Source organism: Protopterus annectens, chromosome 5.part1, assembly GCF_019279795.1.
Source record: "Protopterus annectens isolate FY-2018-M chromosome 5.part1, PAN1.0, whole genome shotgun sequence".
Classification (NCBI taxonomy): domain Eukaryota; kingdom Metazoa; phylum Chordata; order Ceratodontiformes; family Protopteridae; genus Protopterus; species Protopterus annectens.
Window position 1 is genome coordinate 90,161,791 of NC_056736.1, and position 24,028 is coordinate 90,185,818.

Sequence of the window (24,028 nt, forward strand, 5' to 3'; positions counted from 1 at the left end):
AGTCCGGGGCAATCAGTATCATCTTTGGTTTCTCTTGTCTGACTTTTAGGAGGACCTTGGGAAGAAGAGGCAGAGAAGGAAAGGTGTAAACTGATAGGTTTTTCCAACTGAAGGATAGGGCGTCCACTTTCCAAGCTTGTCTGTGATAAGTCCTTGTGCAGAGTCTTTTCAATTGATAATTTTGAAGAGAGGCAAATAGATCTATGTCTGGGCTCCCCCACTGCTTTGTTATCATGCTGAAGACTTGTGGATCTAGTTTCCAGTCGTGAGGATCCATAAGGTTTCTGCTTAAATCGTCTGCCAGAGTATTTTGCTTTCCTGGCAGGAATTGAGCTTGAAGATGTATTTGGTAAGTCAAAGTTGTGTCCCACAGTGTCATGGCTAATCTGCAAAGGGGGTATGAGTGCATGCCCCCCTGCTTGTTTATATACCACATGACTGTGGTGTTGTCCATCTTTATCAATAGTTGTCCTGGATGAAGTAAGTCCTTGAAGGCTGTCAGGGCATTTTGAACAGCTAGCATCTCTTTCTGGTTGATATGTAGATGCATTTGTTTTGGTGTCCATATGCCCTGAATGCATCTTCCCACCAAGTCAGCCCCCTCAGGCATAATCTGATGCATCTGTTGTTAAGGTTTGGTTGGCAGGGGGTAGAGTGAAGGCCAATCCCATGTTTTGGTGACATGCCTTTGCCCACCATACAAACTCCTGTTGTAGGCAGGGAATGAGAGGAATCATTATTTCTAGACTGACAATGTTGACTCTATAAACTTTTTTGGTATCATTGAATTTTCCTCATATGCAGTCTTGCATATGGAATTAGTAGGATGCAGGATGCCAAGAAGCCCAAAGCCTGCAGAATTTGTCTTGCAGATAACTGGGTTTTTGTTGCCATCAGTTTGAAGTAAGTAGTCAGTTGCCTTTGCTTGTCTGGCATGAGGTAAGCCATCTGGGCTGTTGTATTCAAGCTTGCACCCAGGAATGTTATCTTTTGAGAGGGTACCAGTTGTGATTTCTTTTCGTTTATTGTGTACCCTAGGCATGTTAGAAGCCTTTTCACAAACGCCAGGTGTTTAAGAAGAATGTCCTTGTTCTCTGCCTGAATAAGACAGTCGTCCAAGGAAGGATATATCTGTATACTCCTTTGTCTGCAATATGCAATTACTGGTATCAGGCACTTTGTAAAGACCCTGGGCGCAGTAGATAAGCCAAGGGCAGTGCAGAGAATTGGTAATGCATTAAGCCAGCCTTGAATCTGAGGTATCTTCTGCACGATCGTCTTATTGGGACATGCAGTTATGCCTCTTTTAGGTCTAATGTCACCAGCCAAGCATTCTTGCCCAGCATGGGCAGAAGCTGCTGCAAAGTCAACATTTTGAATTTTGGAATGTCCTGGTATGTGTTCAAAATCGATAAATCCAGTATTGGCCGCCAGGCCTTGTCCTTTCTGGGTACCAAGAACAGTCTTGAGTAAAAACCTTCTCCTTTTTCCTGTTCTGGTACTGGCTGAATAGCCCCCATATCCATGAGGGACGTAACCTGTTTCTGTGCCTCTGCCCATTGATTTTTTGGCAGATCTGGCCAACCGTTTGCCTTTGGTAGAGTATAGAAGTGGAATCTGTATCCCTGTGATACTATGTTTAGCACCCACTTGTCCTGGGTTATTAACTGCCAATTTTGAGCAAAAAGTGCTAATTTTCCTCCTAAGGGTGCCGCCAAAAGATAAGTGCTTGGTGCAGGTAGGGGGAAGTCATTGGAACTGTTTTCTGTAGGTTTGTGCTTCATCTCCTACAGATTTGGAGGTAGAAGCGTCCCATTGCTTTGACCTGTATGAATCTTGCGCCTGGTATCTGGAACCCTTAGGGCATTTGGATTTGCCCCTTTGAGCTTTGTCTGACACAGGAAAGGACCAATTTTTTTGTAGGTCAGTGTCTACTGAATCTTGGTGGCTGCACTTGTAAAAAGTCTTTTACAGTTTGCATAGACTAAGCTTTGTCTTCCATTTTCTTTAAAACCTCTTCTGCCTTAATTCCAAAAAGAGTACCATGCTGTAAGGGTGCAACTAACAATTTAGCTTTAACATGATCAGGCAAATTTTGTTCCTTTAACCAGGCATGCCTCCTAATCACAGATCCAGTAACCGCGGCCCTGCAGGAGGCCTCTAAAGAATCAAAAACCACATTGCAAAGTGTGCTTTCCAACCTGCTTAGCTGCATGCAATAATTCCTGCATTTCTTTATTTCCTGCACATTCAGAAATCAACATCATTTTCTGTTTTAGCAATCCCATAACATGTTGTTGATACTTGAGCATATTAAATTGATAGTTTAAGGCCCTTAATGCAAAGGTAGCTGATGTATAAACCTTTTTTCCCCATCTATCCAGTGCTCTTGAAACTCTGTCAGAGGGGGTAGGATTTTTTGCTTTTGAGGCCATAACTCCCTTGGGACCCTGTGAAATAGTTTCAGGATCAGCAGCAGGGTTTCTAAATAGGAATTTATGAGAGTCAGGGACCCTGTAATATGTCAGGCTTGCTGGGAGCCAGAGGTAAGGAGTCAGGGATCAAGCTTGACTCCGAAAACACATCATCCACAATGTCTAAAACAGGGGGTATGGCTAAAGGCCTGTGCTGAGGGAGAAGAAGGAAATCCCTGAGCCTCTTTTTTGATTCTGAGAAATCTTGACTCTCTCAGTGAAAATGCTCCCTCAAAGTATGCAAAGTTTCTCCAAATGAATAATCCTCAGGAGGTGATGCAGAGAGTATAGACTCCTCTGCATCTGAATCCTCATAGGGAGGTATAGATAATACGTGATCAGAAGAGGAATCAGAAGAAATAGAAACCTGATCTGAAGATGCATAATCAGTGTCTTGCCTAGGCCTCTTATCTGGAGGGGGATGGGTACCCCTGATCAAGGTAATAAGGTCTTCAGCCATATTGATCATCTGATCATCTGTTTTTGAGGCATAGAGGCCTGTGCTCGTGGCTCATGCGTCGGTTTTTTAGTTTTAGAAGTTGCTTTTGTCTTTGGTTTTGCAACTGTCGTCGGTTTGATATACAAATGTTGAGGTCTGAATACACCCTCAGAAGCCGGTGCCTGCTCAGCGGCTCCGGACCCATCCAAGGGAGATACATCCGTCGGTCCAATACCTTGAGTATCTTGTGGCATGCCGGACTCCACATGGGTGTCGACAGAAGCCTGTGACTCGAAAGTAGTGGGTATCAGTGGCTGCAAAAGCACCTCACTGAGTACAGGTGAACCGGTGACTGGCTTAGGAGAAGCTTCGTCATTGGTTTTGGATCTCGATTGCCTTTCTCTGTCCTTTTCTTTGTGTTTTTTATGTACACCGGTAGTCGGATTGCTATCTGACACTTCTGGGTAGTTAAATCTGTTTCGAAAATACTTTGAGACAAAAATATACCGATGCTTAATAGTGCATTGGTTAAATCTAGCACAAAACCGACAGCCAGGCACATTGTGATCAGGGCCTAGGCAAGGAATACAGTATAAATGGAAATCCTTATAAGGTATTTGCTTCCCACAAGTAATACAATTATTAACTTTTTCTAACATCGGTATGGAGCAAGAAAAAAGTTTCCCCAACAGGCTAATTAGCTTTAGTGAAGACTTCGGTTCTGAAACTCAAACTCAAATATTTCAGTAGTCGGCCAACCGGCACTTGCGAAATGCTTCTGCTTCGGGCATCGCGCGGCAAGAAAGACTGAAGAAAATGGCATTGGCTGCATGTCTTATACCTCTGACAACCTGACATCATGGAAGAGGAGACAGCAACTGACGCAGGACCCAAGCCTTTGGAATTCAGGCCAAATGAGGGCAGCCTGCCAGCAGATTACTCAAATGTAATGACTGCAACAGTGAAACACGAAGAACATGTTCCCCCTTGTTTATGTACTATATCACTGTGGTGTTGTATGTCCAGATTTACAGGGTCCTGGGCTTAAGGTTTGTTGAAAAGCTTTTATACACTGGTAGACCGCTAGTAACTCCTAATTTACAAGCAACTTCCTCTGCTGTGGGGACCAAATACCCAGCACTTTCAGGGAACCTACGTGGGCTCCTCAAGATATGTCTGCAATGTCTGTGGTGATGGTCTTGTCTGCTTCTGGTAAAGTGAATTTGTCCCGCATTCTTGGGTACTGATTTCTTCGACCACAAGATTTCCTTTTTCAGGCATAGGAGAGGCAGTAGGGTTTCCAGGGGTTGGAAATGTGGTTCCCAAACATTTTTTCAGGAACCACTGGAGTTTCCTCATGTTTAACTATGAAAATTGGATCATGACTATGCAGGATGCCATGTGGGATCATGACATTGCAGGGCACCATGTACTCCAGTAAATTCAAGAATTCTCTTGCAGTAATGAGCTGCTTTGGAAGAAGACTGGTCAGATAGCCGATCAACAAGGCTATCTTGTCCTGGGGAAGGAAGACTTTGTGTTGAACCAAATCTATGAGGGCTTCCAGAAATGCTTGAGGAAGAGTTTGGGATTTTTGAAGATTTAAAGTAAGACTTACCTTCTAATAGCAGTCTATGGTGATTTGCAAGACGTTTAAGGTCTCTGACGTGGATCTTCCCTAAATAAGACAGTCTATGTAGAGGTAAATATGAACACCTAAAGTTCTGCAATGTACTATCACAGAAGCTAGACATTTTCAGAAAACACTGGGAGTAGTAGATAGTCCAAATGGTAATGCACAGAACATGAAGTGGGAACTTGTTATAAATCGTAAGTACTTTCTGTGACTATCTGCTAAGGGGTAATGGAGACAAGCGTTTTTTTTAGGTCTAGAGTGACCACAAAAGCATCTTGGAAGATCATGGTTAGTAATTACTGCAAAGTAATTTTGCGATGTTGAGAAATTTGCTTAGCATTGAGAAGTCCAGGATGGGCCTCCAGGTGTCCTCTTTTTTTTGGAACTAGAAATATCTGAGAAGGCAGCCTTTTCCCTCTTGTTCTGGAATGACAGACTGGATGGAAGCTTGGTGAGGTATCTCCCTTAGGATAGCTGGTAAGGGGCTATCTTGCTCTTTTGGTGACTTCGGAATGCCCAAGAAGGGTGGTATTCCTCTGAACTGAATAGAGTATCCCTTTCTCTATGATGCTAAGGACCCATTGGTCCCTGGTGATGGATTTCCATTGGTTTAGGAAGAAAGAGTCTACCTGCAATAGACTTGGAGGGGAAACAGTAACGTGAGGGGGTTAAAATTCTTTCATAGTTTTAATTTTGTTTTCCTTTTTTATCCAGTTTCTCAAAAACTTGTTCAGCTGGAGGACAAAAAAAAATCGTTGTCAAATGAAGCATCCAAGTAATACAGAATTTACCTGATATGACAGGGGATGGGTCTTCATCTGTCATGCATGTCTACAAATGACAGAACCTGTGGCAGCTGCTCTGGAAGAAGCACCTAAAGCATCAAAGCCACATAGATAGTGTTTGGAGACTTGTAAAGCTTCTCTGGATATCTCTTGGACTTCCTTAGATAAGGTTCAATCTGCAACGGAGTACACCTTAGCTAGCATCTTTTCTTGCAGACATTTCAAACAACTGTTGAATTTTTTTGAACTTTAAATAAGTAGAGATATTTACACAATGGGGTATTTAACTGAATGTAAAATGAAGGTTCTCTGGAAAAACAAGCTGACTGATGGACTGCGAGTGTGCAAATCACATGTGAAATACACTGGACTGCATGGCTTGAAAGAACTGAAGATGGTGTAGGACGACTCCCTTCTTATACTCTGATGTCTGGATGTTAGTCTTTGGACTTATGTCGGCTAGAGATGATACGACGACTCTGGAAATCAGGCTGGTCATGGTCTTCTGCACATCAGGAAGACCCAAGAATCAGTATTACAACACTGATTTCAAAGAACATCATAACCAAACTGGGATGATAAGTGGAAGCAGGGCACTACAACCAGACTCCACATAGATATTCTAGAGAGGTCATGTTAGTTGGAACAAAGAATGAGCCTCTTGTAACCAGAGAAGATTACAGAAATGGTGGGAAGGGAGTGCGAGTTGTACAGCTAAAACATTAAAGAAATATTTCCAGTATTACAGAAAGAATTCAAATGCTCTATCTAAACCAAAAGTTAACAGAAAAAAAGTAAAAAGCAGCAAGAAGGAAGAAAACCATGGCAATAGCTAGGACACCTCCTTGTAATTCCACTATGTAATGCAAGAGCAGCACAGAAGTACAGTAAGTACTAGCACTACTGCCTCATAAAAAGAGTTTATCTGGTTCAGTTCTCAACTGGGAAGACTTGTGTGTGGAGTTTGCAAGTCTTCCAAGTGCTCACATTAGTCCTCTTTTGGTACTCTGGTTTTCTCATCAAGTACATCCCTGCTCAATCTGAGAGGTGACCACTACTAAGTACTACCAAAGGGTGTTAAGAACTTTTAAATGTGTTAAAAGTATACATGACTAGGCATCTTATAGTTCCTGTGACTGCTTGCCTAGTACTATTTCTATGTTCCTCCCACATTGTAAAGAAATGAGTTAGGTGGTTTGGCAACTCTAAGCTGTCTGCAGGTGAGTGTGTGTGTGGTATGGAAGAAAACTCTGGCAAACGTCTATCCCATATTTGCCTAGTAAACTATGTAAATGGTGGTGCCTGTCCACAGAGGTCACTACAGAAGTTGGAGAAGACTAGACAGCAGTGGATACATGAACACTAGGCAAACCAGAATTATGAGCCTTAAAGCAATTTAACTACTGTTATAAAACATTACAAGTTTTACAACATTAGCATACACAGTTAAGCAGCCACCCAAAATGACAAACAAATCCAGTGCATTATTTTCTTGCTTTCTAAAATTCTTTCAAAATGTATACAAGATCCATGAAGGTTAATACAAGTTGCCTTACTGCAGAAATACTTTGTTTAGAATTTAAAAAAAACCTACACAAAAAATTTAAGGAAAAAGGGCTGTGGAAAGAAGCTGTCTTGCACTAACGGACTTTTTTTAAACTGAGAAAATAGTAGAAACTAGACAGTAATGTCAGGTAAATGCAACAAAGGGAAAAAAGCAGCAGGGACTTTACAAGATCAATTCTTCAATTTCTGTTTGCAGTCCTGATGACAAAATTTACAACAGTTTTGCTATGCTTCATTCAACTTACAACTCCAGAACTTTTCAACACTTTTAAATAAGAATCAAAGTTTTGAAAAAGCAGTAATCACCTGTATAACAGCTGAGGGATCTGTCCTGCATTGACATCTGTACCATTGTTTGACTTCCTTGAACTTTTGAATTGAAAAACAACTCTAAAACAGAGAAAGGTATGTAGAATGATTCATCTTTTTTTCAAGCTTAAAACAAAACACTGCAAATGAAAGGCATCAAATAAGCCAACACTTACCCATCATCTGTGGTGATTGAGGCCTGCCCATGTGAACCACAGTCACTGCTTGGGCCAGAAACCCGAGCCCAAGCCACATACCACCAACCAGTTTGTAAAATCACAGGTTCATCAAACATCATAGCATACTTCTCCCTAAAAAAAGCAAAGCACAGAAGTCAAAAGTACTTGCTAAAACAAGAAAATAAACTGCAAGACATTCTAAGATTATGCATTTACATTCAGAAAGGTATCAATACTGGGATGCATGTTCAGACTACTGTGAAACTATGTATAACTAGATAATCACCACCACTACAGCAAGCCTAGAAGTGAAATTTCCAAACATGTTTTTTTCAGTGTTACCAAACTGCTATGGGAATGTTGAGAAAAACAAGGCAAGATCACTGTCCACAGTCTAGTGACAAAATCTTACGGCTTTTCACTACAGATGTCAGATATGGGCAATGTCTGTCGAAATCAGAATTCAACCACTATTCCTTAATTCTTGCATGATACTCTACATAATATTTAAAATGCGGAGGCATAAAAGGGTTGAATGCCATTCTAAGTGTCTCCAAAATATTTGGACTATACTGTGAAAATGTGGGAGAGTTTTCTGGTTGGTGAGACATTGGTTATGCTACTATCAAGAGACTCTGTTAGAAGCATCTGTAAAGACGGGTAGAGAAGGGTGAAGACATATTATACATAATTCTATCATTTGTAAATGTGAATGTAAACTACAGGCTTGTTGTCTTAAATGGAAAAAACTGCTGTTAGATGTGGAACTGGAAAAAATGTGACAACAGTGCACTCTACCAACCAAAGTAAGGCACGTGGTGACCCTTTCATGCAGACAATGGTGCCGAAAAGTCTAGATGAAGAAATTCTTTCTACTGTTTTAACCAAGAGTTAAATTGCTAGATTTAAACCAGCAAATGTATTTTTATTGCTCTGCTCGTGACCAGCTGAAAAATAACAAAAATGAGGTGTAAAAGAATGTAGATGCAGTTTCTGTTGGCCTGGGAACATCAGGAAAGTGTGAAATGATGTAATGTTTATCAGAACTGCAATAGCAATTTAAACAGAATCAGAAGGCCTTAATCATTTTTGTCTGGACCATCTAACTGACAGCACTGCCTGTTGTTTTATATAAGCTATCTTAGACTTGTGTTTTCTTTTAAGAATAGCTAGAAATTAGAAAGATTAGACTAAGTGTTTTTCTGTGATGTCAGAACTGTATTACTGAATTATTTTAAGTATTTGTGTGTGATCTCGGAACTCTTGTCTAGCACTGTGTAGTAGAAAATATTGTCTTGTGGTTTTAATTATTTATTATTAAATATTTTAAAACCTTTCAACTGTGGCTGTTTTGTGTAAAGATAATTTAAGCTTTCTAGAGTACTTGTATGCCTTTGGTAAAACTGTACATAGCTACTCTGATAAGCCTTGACTGTAGTCATACTACCAATTGGATAATACTATTGCACAGTAATAAATGGACATCCTTTTAAGGGCCTTTGAGTAGATGATAAGTATTGGCTGGGTGGTGGCAGGGTACTACCGTATAGTCTGGGTAAAAGGGGCACAGCTGGAGAACCTGTGCCAGCCTTCCCCAGAAGTGTCTGTGTGGTTGTACAAACTCTTATCTCAAAGTGTGTGTGTGTGTGTCAGCTACATGGGCAGGGACACAAAGCACTAGTTGGATAGAGAGGGTGATGGAGATTTTAGCTTGCCCAGCTAGGCAGAGATCTGGACCCTATAGCTGTGCCAGAGGGGAGTCTTATTGGGGACCTGGAGAGCAAGGGAGTGACCAGCCCCAGACTGACTGTGATCTCTGTGTGCTCTTAAGGCAAATTGCACTTTACTGTGTGTATTTGTTATTCTTTCCTCATATATGAAATGCCCTCTCTGGTGTTAGTGGTGAGGATTGAGGCTCCTTGATTGCCGGGCCGGAGCAAGGGCATCACAGCATCTAATGAAAAAGCTACTACTTATAGGCTCATAGGATGATACTAGGCTATTGACCCAGAGGCCCTTATAAGCCTAGCGAAGAATTTTGCCCATGTTCCCTCAAAGTCAGCACCTGTTTTCTGTGTCCAGCAAAGACACAGGTGGGATTCAAGGGGTATATTTTCTGTTTCCCATCTATCCGTCCGGCTAGATAGGTACTCTGCTTGGCATGGAGAGGAAGTCTATTCCACAGACGGGAGGAGTCTTTGGAACATAAATCTATCCTGCCAACAAGTTTTATTAATGTCACAGAACAGGTTTAAGGCCTTGTGTGCGGGTTGCGTGAGTGGAGTTTGTCTTATGGATATGCAACCCCATCAAGACTGGGTTTGAAATGGCCTTGTATGCCACACACAGGTCACCTCTGAGCAGTCTGTATGAGACTGGTAGAGGGACATGGCTTTTAGCCTATCTGTATAGGATAGGTGTTTGAGACCCTGGATTTTCCTGGTAAGGAACCTCTGTAGTCTCTACAACTGCTGCATGTGCTTGGCAAGGTACATGCCGAAGGGGTCATTGTACTCGATAATGGGTCTGATAAGGGAGGAGTACAGGGATGTTATGACTTCTTTGTTTCTGGATGAAATACCCTTATTTAAGAGGTGGACCATGTAGAAAGCCTTCTGTACAATGGAGGCAATGTTGTGGTCAAAAGTCAGGGTGATATCAACCTGGGTGCCCAAGTCCCTCACTACTGATTGCATGCTTAGTACATAGTTATTAATGTGATAATTAGTGGGAATGATATTTTCTCCAAAGGGGATAATGACGCCTATCTTGGCATTCAGCCTGAGGCCATGCTTCTGGCACTAGTCTTTAGTTTGAGTAAGGCCTTCTTGGAGGATGTTCACATCACTAAGGGAATTTAAGACAAAGCCCAGCTTGCAGTCAGCCGCAAACTTTGTCAGACACAGACCACTGGCTTATTATGGTGAATAATGGAGTTGATTGAATGGGCATGGAGATATACCAATAGGATATGAAAAACAGTAGATTTAACAACTTAAATATTAAAATAAATACGAAACCTAAGTTTTAGCAATGTAATGTAACCCAGTTACAGAAATAAGAATGAATTAGGGTTTATAGAAGAAAAAAAACTCATCAGCAAGGACCTTCTTTCAAAAGAAGTGACTTCTACATCTAGGGTATTAAGAAATAAAGGCAAATTGCTGCCAAACAGTGTGTACAAATGACCCAAAACATGGAAATACACATTCAGAAAAACTGATGTGTATAACAGGTGGGAACAATAGCTTTTTATCATAATAGCCACACTACCCATATTATCTTGGCATGTAAATGGCCTTACAGTTCTAGACAAAAAGGAAGGTGTATTGAATTATATTAAGAAATTCAGAATGCAAACAGCAATGCTGTAGGAGACACATTTGGAAGGAGTGAGCATGTGAGTTTTACAAAGAAAGGATTTCAGGATGGATATTCAGCAGAATATCAGTGACAAAGGAAAAGAGGAGTAATTATACTTATTGCTAGAATGGCTCCAATTATTTTGTCTTCTCTTACACTCAGTCATTCTTTTCCTTCATACAGCATGGCCTGTGGTCACTACATCTGAGCTCAATACTGCAGAAACTCTAACCTGGCTCTACTCTACTCCGAGTATACTGAGAATTTTGTCACTGTTTAATAGCCTGCTGTCACTGCATCTGACCTCAATACTTTAGAAGCTCTGCCACAAGGTCCTACTCTTACAAGTATATTGAGAATTTTGTCATTGTATAATATAATCACATTTATCATGAAGAACCTTGCTATGTATTAACTTTAGTCACATACATACCTGCTCTGTGAGTGAAGGTCTTCGTGGAATAATACATGCACTCTATTGACCTCTTACTGAGTTGGCCACTGTCCCTTTTTTCTTGACTAGTAGACTATACTACATATGCTAGTTATTTAGCCTCAGGGAATGACAAAAATGTATTTATTTCTCATCGCTCTGTTAATTGCTTTGTACTTGCTATAAACTTATTACTCTTGGCTTTGCTTCGCTCCACTACCCCCAATTCTCACCCACTCCCCCATACTCCAACATTATACTTCCTACATACACATTTCACTTGTGAATCTTATTCTAAAACCATCCCCAAATGAGCTTACTAATTATATACATACACTCCTGTTTCTTGTTTCCTACTTCCCAATCTCCATTTAATTTTTAGTTCCATTCCCAACTATCTTTCTTCCTCCCATACTGATTTGCACTATATCCATTATAATCAAAACCCTCCCTAATAATACATATCAATTCCACATTGCATCTTTCACTTTTCCCAAATAAACCCTCCTTTCTTTTTATTTTGACTACATCATTATACTCAAGTCTCTCATATCCTTCAATTCCTTACATTCCAGAGAACATTCCAGGACAACCTAACTCTCTTCTTTAATAGAAAATACTTCTCTCCTTACGTATCCTCTACTAGCTTATAGAATCCACCATCACTGAATCTCCTACTAACCTGCAACTTCTTATTTGTCTTCATTGCTACCCCCCCCACTACCAGACAACTATAAAATACATACTTCTGTACTTAATTATGCTACTCTTCTGCTTACCCTCTACTCTTCTCTTCCTACTGAGTTATCTCTCAACCTAACATGACTCAATAACACGTCTCAACATCTCTCCAACTCTATCCCAACCACCTATCCATACTTCCTCTTTACACTCTCCACACATTGCACCAAACCTATTTAATATTGTCTCTTACCTTTATTCCAAATATAGACTGATTAACTGCACTTGAACTCAAACCAAAACAAGTGCAAAAATCCTCTCAAAAAAAAGTATGCACAACTCCCCAATATACTAAAATCTTTGTAGGAGATATGCACCCTAATCCTGATCCTACCCATCACAATGACACAAAGATAATTCTCCTCCACACTCTAACTCAACAGCAGCCAGTCCCCAACCCTGGTGATCTAATTTTGATGCAATAAATGTTATCAACATAAGAAATAAAGCTGCTGAACTACATGCCTGGATCACCCAACACAAGCCTGATGTTCTTGCAGTAATAGAAACCTGGCTTACACCCAGCATAAACGACTGCAAAGTTATACCTCCTGACTATATATGTAATGATCATATAAAGAAGAAAGGTGGTGGAATTGTTTTAATATTTCCCAACACCTACCACAATTCCCCTTACAGCAAACAAATACTTACTACTTTCCTCAAAATAAACAATTATAAACAAATATGTATCACTGTCCTTTTCCTCCCTCCTAGTGACAATGTAACTATACTGGAAGATACCCTACACTGATATCCACAACATTTCCACACAAAAAAAAAACACTACTAGGTGATATGAATGTCAAGTGGTTGGTCTTAAACTCTAACTCCCCTACATCTGGCATGGACATAGATGGTTTCACAAAACTAATTAATAGCCCCACATATTATAGCAAGATATCAAATTCCCTATTAGACTGGATCCTAGTATCAGACTCTAGAAAATACACCACCACAGGTACAAATGTCAAACTCTCTCAATGATCATCTCCCAATCTATATGACCAGACATCTCATACATCCAGTTAAACAGCATATTTATAAACCATCACCTAACCTTTCCAAGTTTAACCAAGAAATGTTAATTACTACACTATCATCTATTAGCTGGAATTTCCTAAAAATCCTCCCCTTGGACAATGACATAAATGAATTCAATACAACTTTTCTAAATATCCTAAACAGCCTTGTACCTCCTAGAAGGAACAGACTAAAAATTAAACGCAATTTGGCTATCCAACAACAGAAGAATGCTTTCCAGGAGAGAGAAAAGGAAGGAATGGCAAAAATATAAAACACTTCAATATACTAAAAACTTCAGAATGCTTTGCAATCAAACAGCAAATAAATTATGGCAAAAAATTATACTATACTAAAACAGTCAGAATAATACTAAACATAACCCTAAAAATTTTGGACAGCCATTAAAAAAATCTTACATCCTGGCCAAAAGTTCATCCAAAACCCCTCTCCAATGGCTCACCACTTGACATTGAAATACAGTTCAACTCTTAGTTTATTAGTAATATACCATCTCTAACCAAGGATTCCTCAACATCTAATCTCAACCCTGCCCAGCAGCCACATACACCACATCCACTTTCATCTTCAAACCTTTGCCCATATTCTACATAAAACTACTCAAAACAATGCTCATCTTCAGATGATCTTCCAAGTGAATACCTAAAAATAGCAGCCAATAGCATTGCATATCCTGTCTCAATCCCTATAAACAGGTCAATCCAGGAAACTCACGTTCCCTCTCTCTGGAAAAAGTTAAACATTATCCCTCTGCACAGAGGAGGAAATTCAACAAACATTACTAACGTTAGACCTATAGCAATCTTATCTCCCCCTCACCAAAATACTTGAAAAATGTATTCAAAAACAATTGCTAGATTGTAGCCTGCTTCTGTCCTTCCTATACTACTAGCACTGCCCTTTTAACTTGCACAAATACGGTCAATAAAGCTAAAGATAATGGCAAACTTGTCTCTTCCTTATTTATAGAATTGTCTAAAGCCTTTGGACACTGTTTGGCACAGCAAACTTCTACTTCAAATGTCCTCACTAGGTCTCTCTCAGCCCACCCTTCTGTGGTTCAAAAGCTACTATCAGCCAGTAAAGTGGCACTCCACATCCTCTTCTTACCTCCCAGTCACCACCAGTGTACCGCAAGGCTCTATCTTTGGTCCTCTCCTCGAACATTTTCACAACACCTTCTATACATCCACACAACAGGCCACCCTAATACAATATACAAATGATTTCACTCTCATTTGTACATCTGACATGACTCGCTTCAAAAAAATTACTCAGGAAGCTTTAACAACCACTGAAACATGGCTTCGTAACTCAACTCATGAACTCAAAAAAGACCAAACTACTACTCCCCCCCCAAAAAAAATTCTTCCCTCATGAAAAAACAAAGTTTAAAGTTCTCTCTCAATAATACAACCAATAAAGCCACTTCTCATAGTTCTCAAGAACACTCTTCCAAGTACAATGATGCAAGGAAGTTGAAGCAGCAGGCTCAAAAGGAGCACAAGTCAACTTTTCAAGAACAAAACTGAGGTCCCAGGAAAGTGAAATAGGCTTTCTGGGAAGCATAATATGAACAACACCTTAAAAAACTGTTGGACCTCAAACCTAGAGGACAGAGGAGGAGGAGTTCAGGGCAGACCAGCAGAAATTGGTGATAGTTGAGCTTTAACTGAAGAATATGCCAACCTAGCATGGAGCAAATCACACAAATAAGAAAGAACCAGAGGAATCTCCACTGAAGAGGGATCCTGGTTACAAGAGAGGCATAAGAAAGGAAATCTCTCCCATTTGGACAAATATGATTTCCTGGTAGTGGATTTCTTGGCCTCCTGCAGGACCTGAAGCACGTACTCATAAAAGAGGTGCCTAAAACAGATCAAAACCCTATCACCCACAGCGTCAGCTGAAGACTGGACAAGTAAGAATGGAGAAGAGACCCCCTTTGTCTTGTGTGGGGAGGTCCACCTTGTGAGGTAACATGTGGTGATTGCCCCTGGCCAGGTGAAAAAGGGGGATCCAATGCTGTCTGGGCCACAACGGAGTCACCAGTAAGATTCTGGGGGGTGGTCTTGCCTGATCTTGTGCAGGACCCTAGGAAGCAGTAGAAGGGGAAGAAAGCCATACAGAAACATCACCTTCCAAGGAAAAGTTGGTGTGTCTACCTTCCAAGTCAGGGGACTTGGGACTCTGGAACAGAAGAGAAGTTGTCTTTTCATAGGGGAGGCAAAACGATCTACCGGAGGAATACTCCATGGATGGACACTGTCCAGAAACACATCTCTGTGAAGTATCCATTAATGAGACTGTGTGTTGCACCTGCTCAAAGAGTCTGCTATTATATTTTGCTCTGAAGAACTGTAGACAGCCTGAAGAGTCACTTGATAGTGGACATCAAAGATGCCAGACCTGAAGAGTGAGCCTGCAAAGAAGGTAGGACCATGACCCCCCCCCTTTGCTTGCTGACATACCACATCACTGTGGTATTGTCTGTAAAAACTTTGAGGAGCCAGGGAAGAAAGGGGGTATGAAAGGAATGAAGAGCTAGAACAGGAGCTCTTATCTCCTTGATGTTGATGTGGCCTGACCACTGATTAAGAGGCCAACGACGCTGGACCTTCAGAGAACCGAAGGAAGCTGCCACCCCCTGTCAGAGGCATCAAAAAGAGCTCTTGAGATAGGACTGAAAGTTGGAAAGGAACTCCTGGGTTGAGAGAAAGCTGATGAATCCACCACTGAAACTCAAACCTGTGACAGGGAAGGAAGGGAACTAGGAAATACAGGAGATGGTAGTGTTGAAGCTCCACTGACTTGAGGCACCACTGGAGTTTTCTCATATGCACCCTGGCCACAAGCATCATAGGAATGGAGGACACCATAAACCCGAGAACCCTGAGAAAATCCCGGTCTGTGACTGAAGCCAGAGGAAGAACAGACTGGAAAAAAACAATCAGAGATAAAGAACCTTGGGGAAAGCAGGGATGCCAGCATGGGAATGGTCTGGATCTTGCAATTGAGAAAAACATGACCCTGAGAAGAAACCAGGACTGATTTTTGAAAGCTTTGCAACAGGAAAACAGTAAACTGGAGGTCATGAAGCAGAACCTCATGAGATGAAGCCTGAATGAGCAGGCCATCCAAATAAGGAAAGCTTGGAACCTCTCTCAACCTGCAAAAAGCAATGGCAGGACAGAGGCATTTGGTGAATACCTTTGGGGCAGTAGAAAGGCCAAAAGGCAAAGCAGAAAACTGAAAATGCTAGGAGGAAACAAAAACTCAAAAAATTTCCTGAAAAGGGGATGGACGGATGGGGATGTGGAAATGGGCATCCTTGAAATCTAGAGATACCAGAAATGCCTAGGATAGAGGAAGGGGGAATAAAAATTTAAGGGACAAAATGTGAAAACAGGGAGACCTTCAGAAAGATGGTGAGCTGAGAAAGATCCAGAATTGGTCTCCAGATGCCTTCCTTCCTGGGATCTGAAACATTCTGGAATAAAAACCCTTCCTTTCCTGGGCAGGGGGCACAACTTGAATGGTGCCCCGGGCTAAAAGAGCATAAAGCACATCTGTACCGAAAGGAAGCTATTCTCCAGGAGGTTGAGGGATGCCCAGAAAAGGAGGAAGAGATTTTCATAGCATGAAATACCCCCTGATGGATGAAGGGCAGAAACCAAGAGTCTTACAAATTCCTTAATCAATATGGAAGGGACATAGAAAGATGAAGAGACAAGGAAAAAGGGATGCAAAATATAAGAAAGAACTTGGCTCATCCTGAAAAAGGAGGTTTTGGAGAAATAGGGGTCTGAGTAGCTGGAGTTTCACACCTAGAACTCTTTACCTTTGTGTGGAGGGTTAGTGTGTCTGCGAACAGCAGCAGATTTGAAAGGATAATTCCTCTGAAACTTGCAGATAGGGGAAAGAAAAATTTTCAACTCCTGTAATGCCTTGCCCTTACCCTGGAGGGATTTAAAAAGTTCAGCAGCAGCAGAGCCAAAAAGATTTTTATAATAAAGAGCAGCATCCAATAATTTGGCCTTAATGTTATCAGGCAAAGTCTGAAGATGAAGCCAAAAGTTACACCCCAGAAGAGAACCAAATGTAGCAGCCTTAGAAGCAGCAGCAGCTGCATCATAACTACACTTAATGGCATGACAAGCCACTTGATGGGTAAAACGCAACAAGGAAAGAGACGAAAGCTTCCTGTTAGAATTGTGAAGGTCAGAAACTACCCGAGAAGCCTGAGAAAGAACAGCTAACACATACGTAGTTTATAAGTCTGTTAATTGACAGCTCTAAAAGTCAGGACAGCAGCAGTATAACTTTTTGCCCGGTCATTCCATGGCCCTCCTATCCTTGTCTGAAGGAAGCAGCTTGGTAGAAGGCAACATCTTAGAGGGTTTGTTAGAGGAGACAGACACCACAGAAGGATCAGCACATATATATGTAGAACATCTATACAGAAATTTACAATCATCGGGCACTTGGTACAATCTGTCAGGTTTCCTGAGATCTGGAGGCTGAGAATCAGGGGCTGCAGAAGGTAATAAGGTATCCAGGAGGGCACCCAGAACTGGAGTAACAACAGATGGTTTGGGAGAAACCATCTGGAGAAGTTCAGAGCACCTCTTCTGAATACAAGAAACCTCAGAACAATCCCACTTGAAAAATTCCATCACATGTGAAATAATTCCCACAAAGAAGAGTTCTTCTAAAGGAGAAGCTGGACAGATAGAATCCTTTTTCTCAGACCCACAGGGATTTGAGAACAGTATGCCAAGGACTCTTCCCTAGAATCCAGATCCTCATCAGAAGACTCTTACTCCCTAGATCTCTTCAGAGGAGTAAAGGACCAGGGAGGGGAAGGCACAGACACTCCTTGAGGAGGCTTTACAGCCATCAAAATACTGAATAACTGCTGAGTAAAATATTGCCATACACATTGGGGATCTTTTACAGCAGGGGAGATATGCTTGTTTTTTTGTTTCCTCTTTTGTGGGACATCCACACAAAAAATAACCAGGAGGGTCAGACCCTTGCTAACACTATCAGTGTAGTAGGAATTTCCTCCGGAATTAAAATCTGCAGAATCCTTTCAATCCCTCAGATATAATCAGCTGAGGCCCCCCCCCCCTCAGCGTCTGGAGCAGATGTTTAAAAAGCCTCCGAGGACATGTGAGAAGTTGCACCCATGCCAGCCTCCGACAGGGTCACCTCAGAGGAATATGAAGCAACAACCAAGCGATCCTCCAAGCTTTCACCAGCCTCGAGAGATATGTCCAGGGGAGGCTGGACAGCAGCTGAATCAGACCTGCATTTTTCTTGGCCAGCAGCTGACAATTGGGATGGGAAGACTCTGCCTTAGCACCATGCACCAACAAGTTTAGATGTTGGTTTACTAGGTAAATAGAGAAGTAGGGTTTTAGGGAAAAATGCTTGGCAAATGGAGCACTGTGTATCATCGTGAGAAGCACCCAAACAGAAGACACACAGTTCATGATGATCTTTATAGGGAATCAATCTCACACACTGCCATTTTCCTTTTCTGGATGACATGTAAATCAACAATGCTAAAATGAGAGAATATAAGAACGAACCCCAATGGGGCACTTATCTGAAAACGTTTCTGTAACCAGCACAGAAAAAAGGCGTTTAGACTGACGTTCAATGATGGTGTTCAGACTGGCGGCAAAAAAGGTCTGAAGTATGTGCATTTGTACGACATATTTATGTCAGATGCTTTGCCCATGGAGCATATGTATGACATACAATGCCTGTACACACTAAAGGCTTTGGGTATACTGGCCAGATGATGGACTGTCCTTGGCAGGATATCACTTGCTTAATGAATACTGCAATAGTGACATGGAAGGACATCATGTGATAACCCTAACAATAACTGGGCTAGACTAGATAGAAATTGTATTTCATAGAAACAAGTGCATTTAACTGAAAGCTTTGACACACATCCAATAACTATATCAGATCATGCACCAATAAAATCAATAAAACCAAAATAAAAATGAGGCATTGGTGCTTTCCTACTTCCCTGTTAAAAAAGGAATTTAAGGACTGAATAGTGGAAATTATTCAAAAGTTACTAGGGAGGAAAGGATAGATGAAATTATTTGAGAGTTACTAGGGAAGATAGAAATATCTGCAGAAGTTATAGCTAGTGAGTGGGATAAAATGAAAATGGAGTTTAAAAGGAGGGTAAAAATAATAGAGAGATATGGTTAAGAAGTAATAGGAATTACTTAAAAGGACTGACAGTTCAAGTATTGCAAAGTAAACTTATAGAACAAGAACAGGTACAAATGCAGTGTCACAGAAAATAAGGGAGTATCTTGATAATTTGCATGAGTTTAGAAAGACTGCTGTTAAGCAACTATTTTTGATAACTCCAGAACACAAAAACATTTAGCACGACTTAGGCAACAGAAAGCAGAAAGAGTTGCCCTCAAACTTAGGGAGCTTTCATTTAAAAGAAAAATAACATGTAGAGTTATTACAGACACTTCAGAACTTTTGTGAAAAATTGTATAAAGCAGAGAAATGAGGAAATAAAGACCACAAATGGAAATCTTTACGGAAAATGACAAGATTAGTGGAGGATGAAACTAAACTAAAAGTTATGATAGAAGATGACAAGATACAAATGGTGATGTACAATCTTCAAGAAATTCTCTAGGAACAGATAGCATTCCAGTTTGGAAATTAGGAGAGAAAAAAGTGGTAAAGATTTGTAAGCCTTTATTTTAACGGTACTTTAAAATGAGGGGAAGCAGCAACTTCTTGGAAGAAAGGCGTAGTGGCTGCATTACCTAAAGATGGTAAAGAGCCAACAGACCCAACTTCATATACACCCCTTTCAGTTTTAAACTATGATTAAAAACTGTTTATGTCTATACTAGATAAAAGAATGGCAAATGTGTTGCCAAAATTGATACCTATGGGTCAATGCGCTTTGTGGATGGGAGGCAAACATTTGATAACATTAACAGAACAGTGATGATTCAGAGGGAAGCAGAATATATCGCTGTTGTTCTGATGCAGATAAAGCAATAGACAGAGTAAGCTGGGGGTTTTATGAATAAGGCAATGGAAGCATCTGCATTCCCTGATACAATCCAAGTCTTTTCGGCTTTTCCCGGTTAGGGGTCGCCACAGTGGAACTCCGGTCCACTAATGATTGGCAGTAGATTTTTATGGTGCTGAGTTGCCAGCCCGACGCCCAACCTTCAGCGAAGGCACGCCCATTCACGCATGTCTTTTGGAGGCCACTCGACCACAGGTAGGACATGCAGACTCCACACAGAAGGCATTCCAGCCGAGAATCGAACAGGAGAGTTGTGAGGCAACAACGCTACCGCTGTGCCACCGCAGCTTGCATTCCCTGATACAATAATAAGGTTAACTAGGAGGATATATGAAGGACAGGAGTCAAAAATTAAAAGGGGAAGGTTTCTTTATGATAAGTTGAGTCTCAACAGAGGAACCAGGTAGGTGTGTCTTCTTTCTCCTTTGTAACTTGCTTTATATTTAACAGCCACTGGCAAAGAAAATAAGGGACTCAGAAATGCAAGGATAGAATTGGTATGGTAATCAAGAAAAGTTGGTTTTATTTACAGATTATATTATTTGTACATGATAAATCCAGAAAAGAACATCTCAGTGTTGTGGAACATTTTGAGACCATTTCAGATCTTCTCAAGATGCAAAAATTAATGGAGATAACCAAAAAAAAAAAAAAGTTATGTACTCACCAAGACATTGCATTCAGGTTGTCCACTTTCATTTTTCCTCAACTGTTCGGTTCGGATCAGACTCAGACATTTCTTCCAGCACGTAGAACACAAAATCTTGAGCTCCTCCCTTTGCTCACAATGCCCCGGTCATCTAACATACCTTAGATCTTGTTTGCCACCCACAGACCTGCAAAGTATTAAGGAATTCTGATGTAACAGAATCTGAGACTCAAACAAAGGAGAAGCATTTCCTGCAGCATCCTTTGATGTTTCTAAAAGTACAGCGGGAGATGGAAGGAGGGGAGTTGAGGAAAAATGAAAATGGACAACACAGATGGAACGTTATACTCAGTACATAACTTTTTTTTATCTGATGTTGCCATTTTTATTCATTCCACAACTGTGGGGGACAGAGTCCCCAGCTACCTAAATCCCATAAGGACTCTAAGGAAGGATATTCCTGAGCACAGCTGAGCTGAAGGCTGCTCTTCCCCTAGAAACGAGATCCAATTTGCAATGAGTAAAAAAGGTATAAGGATTAGCCCAAATTATAGCTGCACAAACATCATCCAAGGAAGTTTTAGACAAAAAGGCTGAAGAGGTTGCCATAGATCTGGTAGAATGGGCATTTGGTGGTTTTAGTAACGGAAAACTCAGTTTTTCAAACACAAAAGTAATAGAGTCAGTCAACCATTTGGCTTAAGTCACTTTAGACTCTGGTTTGCCTAATTTAGATTCAGAAAAAGAAACAAATAATTGTTCAGATTGCCTCAAATTTTTGGTTCTGTGACGATAGAAACATAACTGTCTGCAGACATCCAATATGTGTAACATACATTCTCCTTTATTTGAGAAACCTGGAAAGAAGACTGGAAGGTTGATAAAGTACAGTTGTGTACCTACCATAAATGCAGACATTCGAGTGTATTCACTGTTGCAGTCATTACTCTTGGGTTATCCTGCTGGCAGGCTACCCTCAGTCGGCCAGAATTCCAAAGTCTAGGACCGGCTTCGGTTGCTGTCGCCTCTTCCCTGACGTCAGTGTGCCAGGGGTAAAAAAGATGCAGCCGATGCGATTTTCTTCACTTTTTCTTGCCCCAGATATCAGGTGCCCCAAAATGGTAGGCTGAAAAATATAGTTTTGAATATTCAATTATTGCTGTCAGCTCCATTTGTTTCCAGTTTTAACAGTTTTTAGTTTTTGAAAGTTTTTCGTTGTTGTCATGGCCACTGGAAACGGAGCTAGTTTGCAGCTTCTATTTGATGAGAGTGAAAATCCCGAACATGGTTGTTCTAACAGCAATGGTTCGCAGCAGGAAGATGCTATCGGAAATCTGACTGCACTCGTGGAAGTGCTTCTAGGACGAGTTGAAGCACTCTCGCAAAAGGTGGACGCTTCAGTTTGTGGGGTTAATCAAGGTCCTGTAGCTAATTTGCAAAGCAGTAACAGTTCTAACGGACCTACATCTAACAATGGATTAGCGATTTCAACTGGAACAGCACCGCCATTAAGTTACGCTTCCAGGGTTGCTCCGGCTTCTACTTCTTCTACTGGAACAGCTGAAAGTATCCAGCCTGGTCAAGGTAACGCAATTCTTTCTAATAATGGAGCTGTTCCTCTCATTAATTCATCTGGTTTGGCTAATAATGAGACAATGTCTAGCATACCATCAGTTACAGCTTTTTTTAGTAATGACAATTTTTTTAATGATTCTATACATAACAAAACTTCCGCTACTGAGCAGAATGATTCTCAAGTTAACAACAACAACTTGTTAAGCTTAATTGACGAGTTTGATGGTAAAATGTTCAAATGTAGGAAACTTCAACTTGAAGTTTCCTACTTACATGAATGTATTAACAAGAGCATTATACCAAAAGGCCTTCGGCAGTGGCGGTACCCAGCGGGGCTTTTAGCTGGAGCTCCTTTTCATCATGAATTAATCCAGCTATTTGACTGCCAAGCTCTTGACTTTTTGAAAGCTCTGATTAATTATTATAATACGGAGATTACAACTTTTAAATCAGATTTGGACATTTTGGATCAAGTCATTAAGAATCATTCTGACTTTAATCGATATAAGTTTGAATATTGCCGTGTCTACAGTAGTATCGACACAGCTATGGATAAACTCTTGCTTACTAAAAAGAAAAAATTAGCAAGAGACATTCAGGCTTATTCTAAAGGTCAAGCATATCCAGATCCTCCTAATAGTCGTTCTAACATAGACACTATTGGCCTAATAGATAATTTACAGCCACAAAATAAGAGTCCTGGTGCTAATAGCTTTTCCTCTGGGACAGATGGGAATTTGTCAAGTGAGCCACTTTGCCGTAGCGAAAGACTCATCAATCGTAATAATAATAACAACAATGACAATGGAATGATGGCTGAGCAAGCTGATCAAGGTTTTCAGTCCAGAGGAAACCCCAGGTCAAACAATGGGCGAAACAAGAATTGGAAACCATCGAGGAATATCAAGAGGCAACGCAGGAGATAATTAATAGTGAATTCGATAATACTTCGAATTTAAAAATCTCTGTTTCATCCAAAGGTGACTTTAAAATATTTAATTACACCAGTGTTAAAGTTGAGGAAGATATGGCTGATTTTTTATCTAAAGGACTTGCATTTGTTCCTTCAAATAGTATGAATATTGCGGACACTATCATTGATTTGAAGTTGTTTGTTCGCAAACTTAATTTGAATGTATTATTGGGCAATAATGCACCTACTAACAATCCTATTAAGATAGCTAGTGTGTTTAATCCTTCTTTGCATTTCGATTTAACAACTTTGGAGAGAATGTGTGAATTTGATTTAAGAGCTATCAAAAACGCCCCGTACAAAAAAACAAGTATTAACAATTTAAATAATGATGAACGAGATCTTATGGTTTTATTAAAGAATTGTAACGTTAGGATTATGAAACCTGACAAGGGTGGGGGCCTGGTACTTATGGATCAGGCAATATATATTGAAAAAATTGAGACCACCTTCGTACTGATTCTTATTGTCAAGTTTCACTTAACGAGGTCAACGGGGCGTATAGAAGAATCAAACAAGTTATTGAAGATTTATTCTTAGAAACATCTATTAATATAGACTTGTATCACTATTTTCTAATGTTGGCTCCAACAATTCCTGCAATTTTTGGCACCCCTAAAATCCACAAATCTTTAGAGGAACCCCCATTTAGAATAATTGTTGGAAGAGGTTCCATCACCTACGGGTGTGCCAAATATATTGATAGTATACTTAAACCATTCCTTGATACTGAAACACAAATTTGTAGAGATTCATGGTCTTT

The 24,028-nt window shown here is 40.6% G+C and overlaps 1 protein-coding gene across 1 annotated transcript in view; it reads right to left on the reverse strand.

Annotated features, from left to right (window-relative positions):
• MYCBP2 (MYC binding protein 2) overlaps window positions 1-24,028 on the reverse strand; it is a gene marked incomplete in the record, with an annotated part of 5,088,083 nt that overhangs the window by 3,126,364 nt on the left and 1,937,691 nt on the right. The window contains 2 exon segments of the mRNA XM_044072904.1: window positions 7,207-7,290; window positions 7,386-7,520. Coding sequence (XP_043928839.1) covers window positions 7,207-7,290; window positions 7,386-7,520 — 219 coding nt within the window.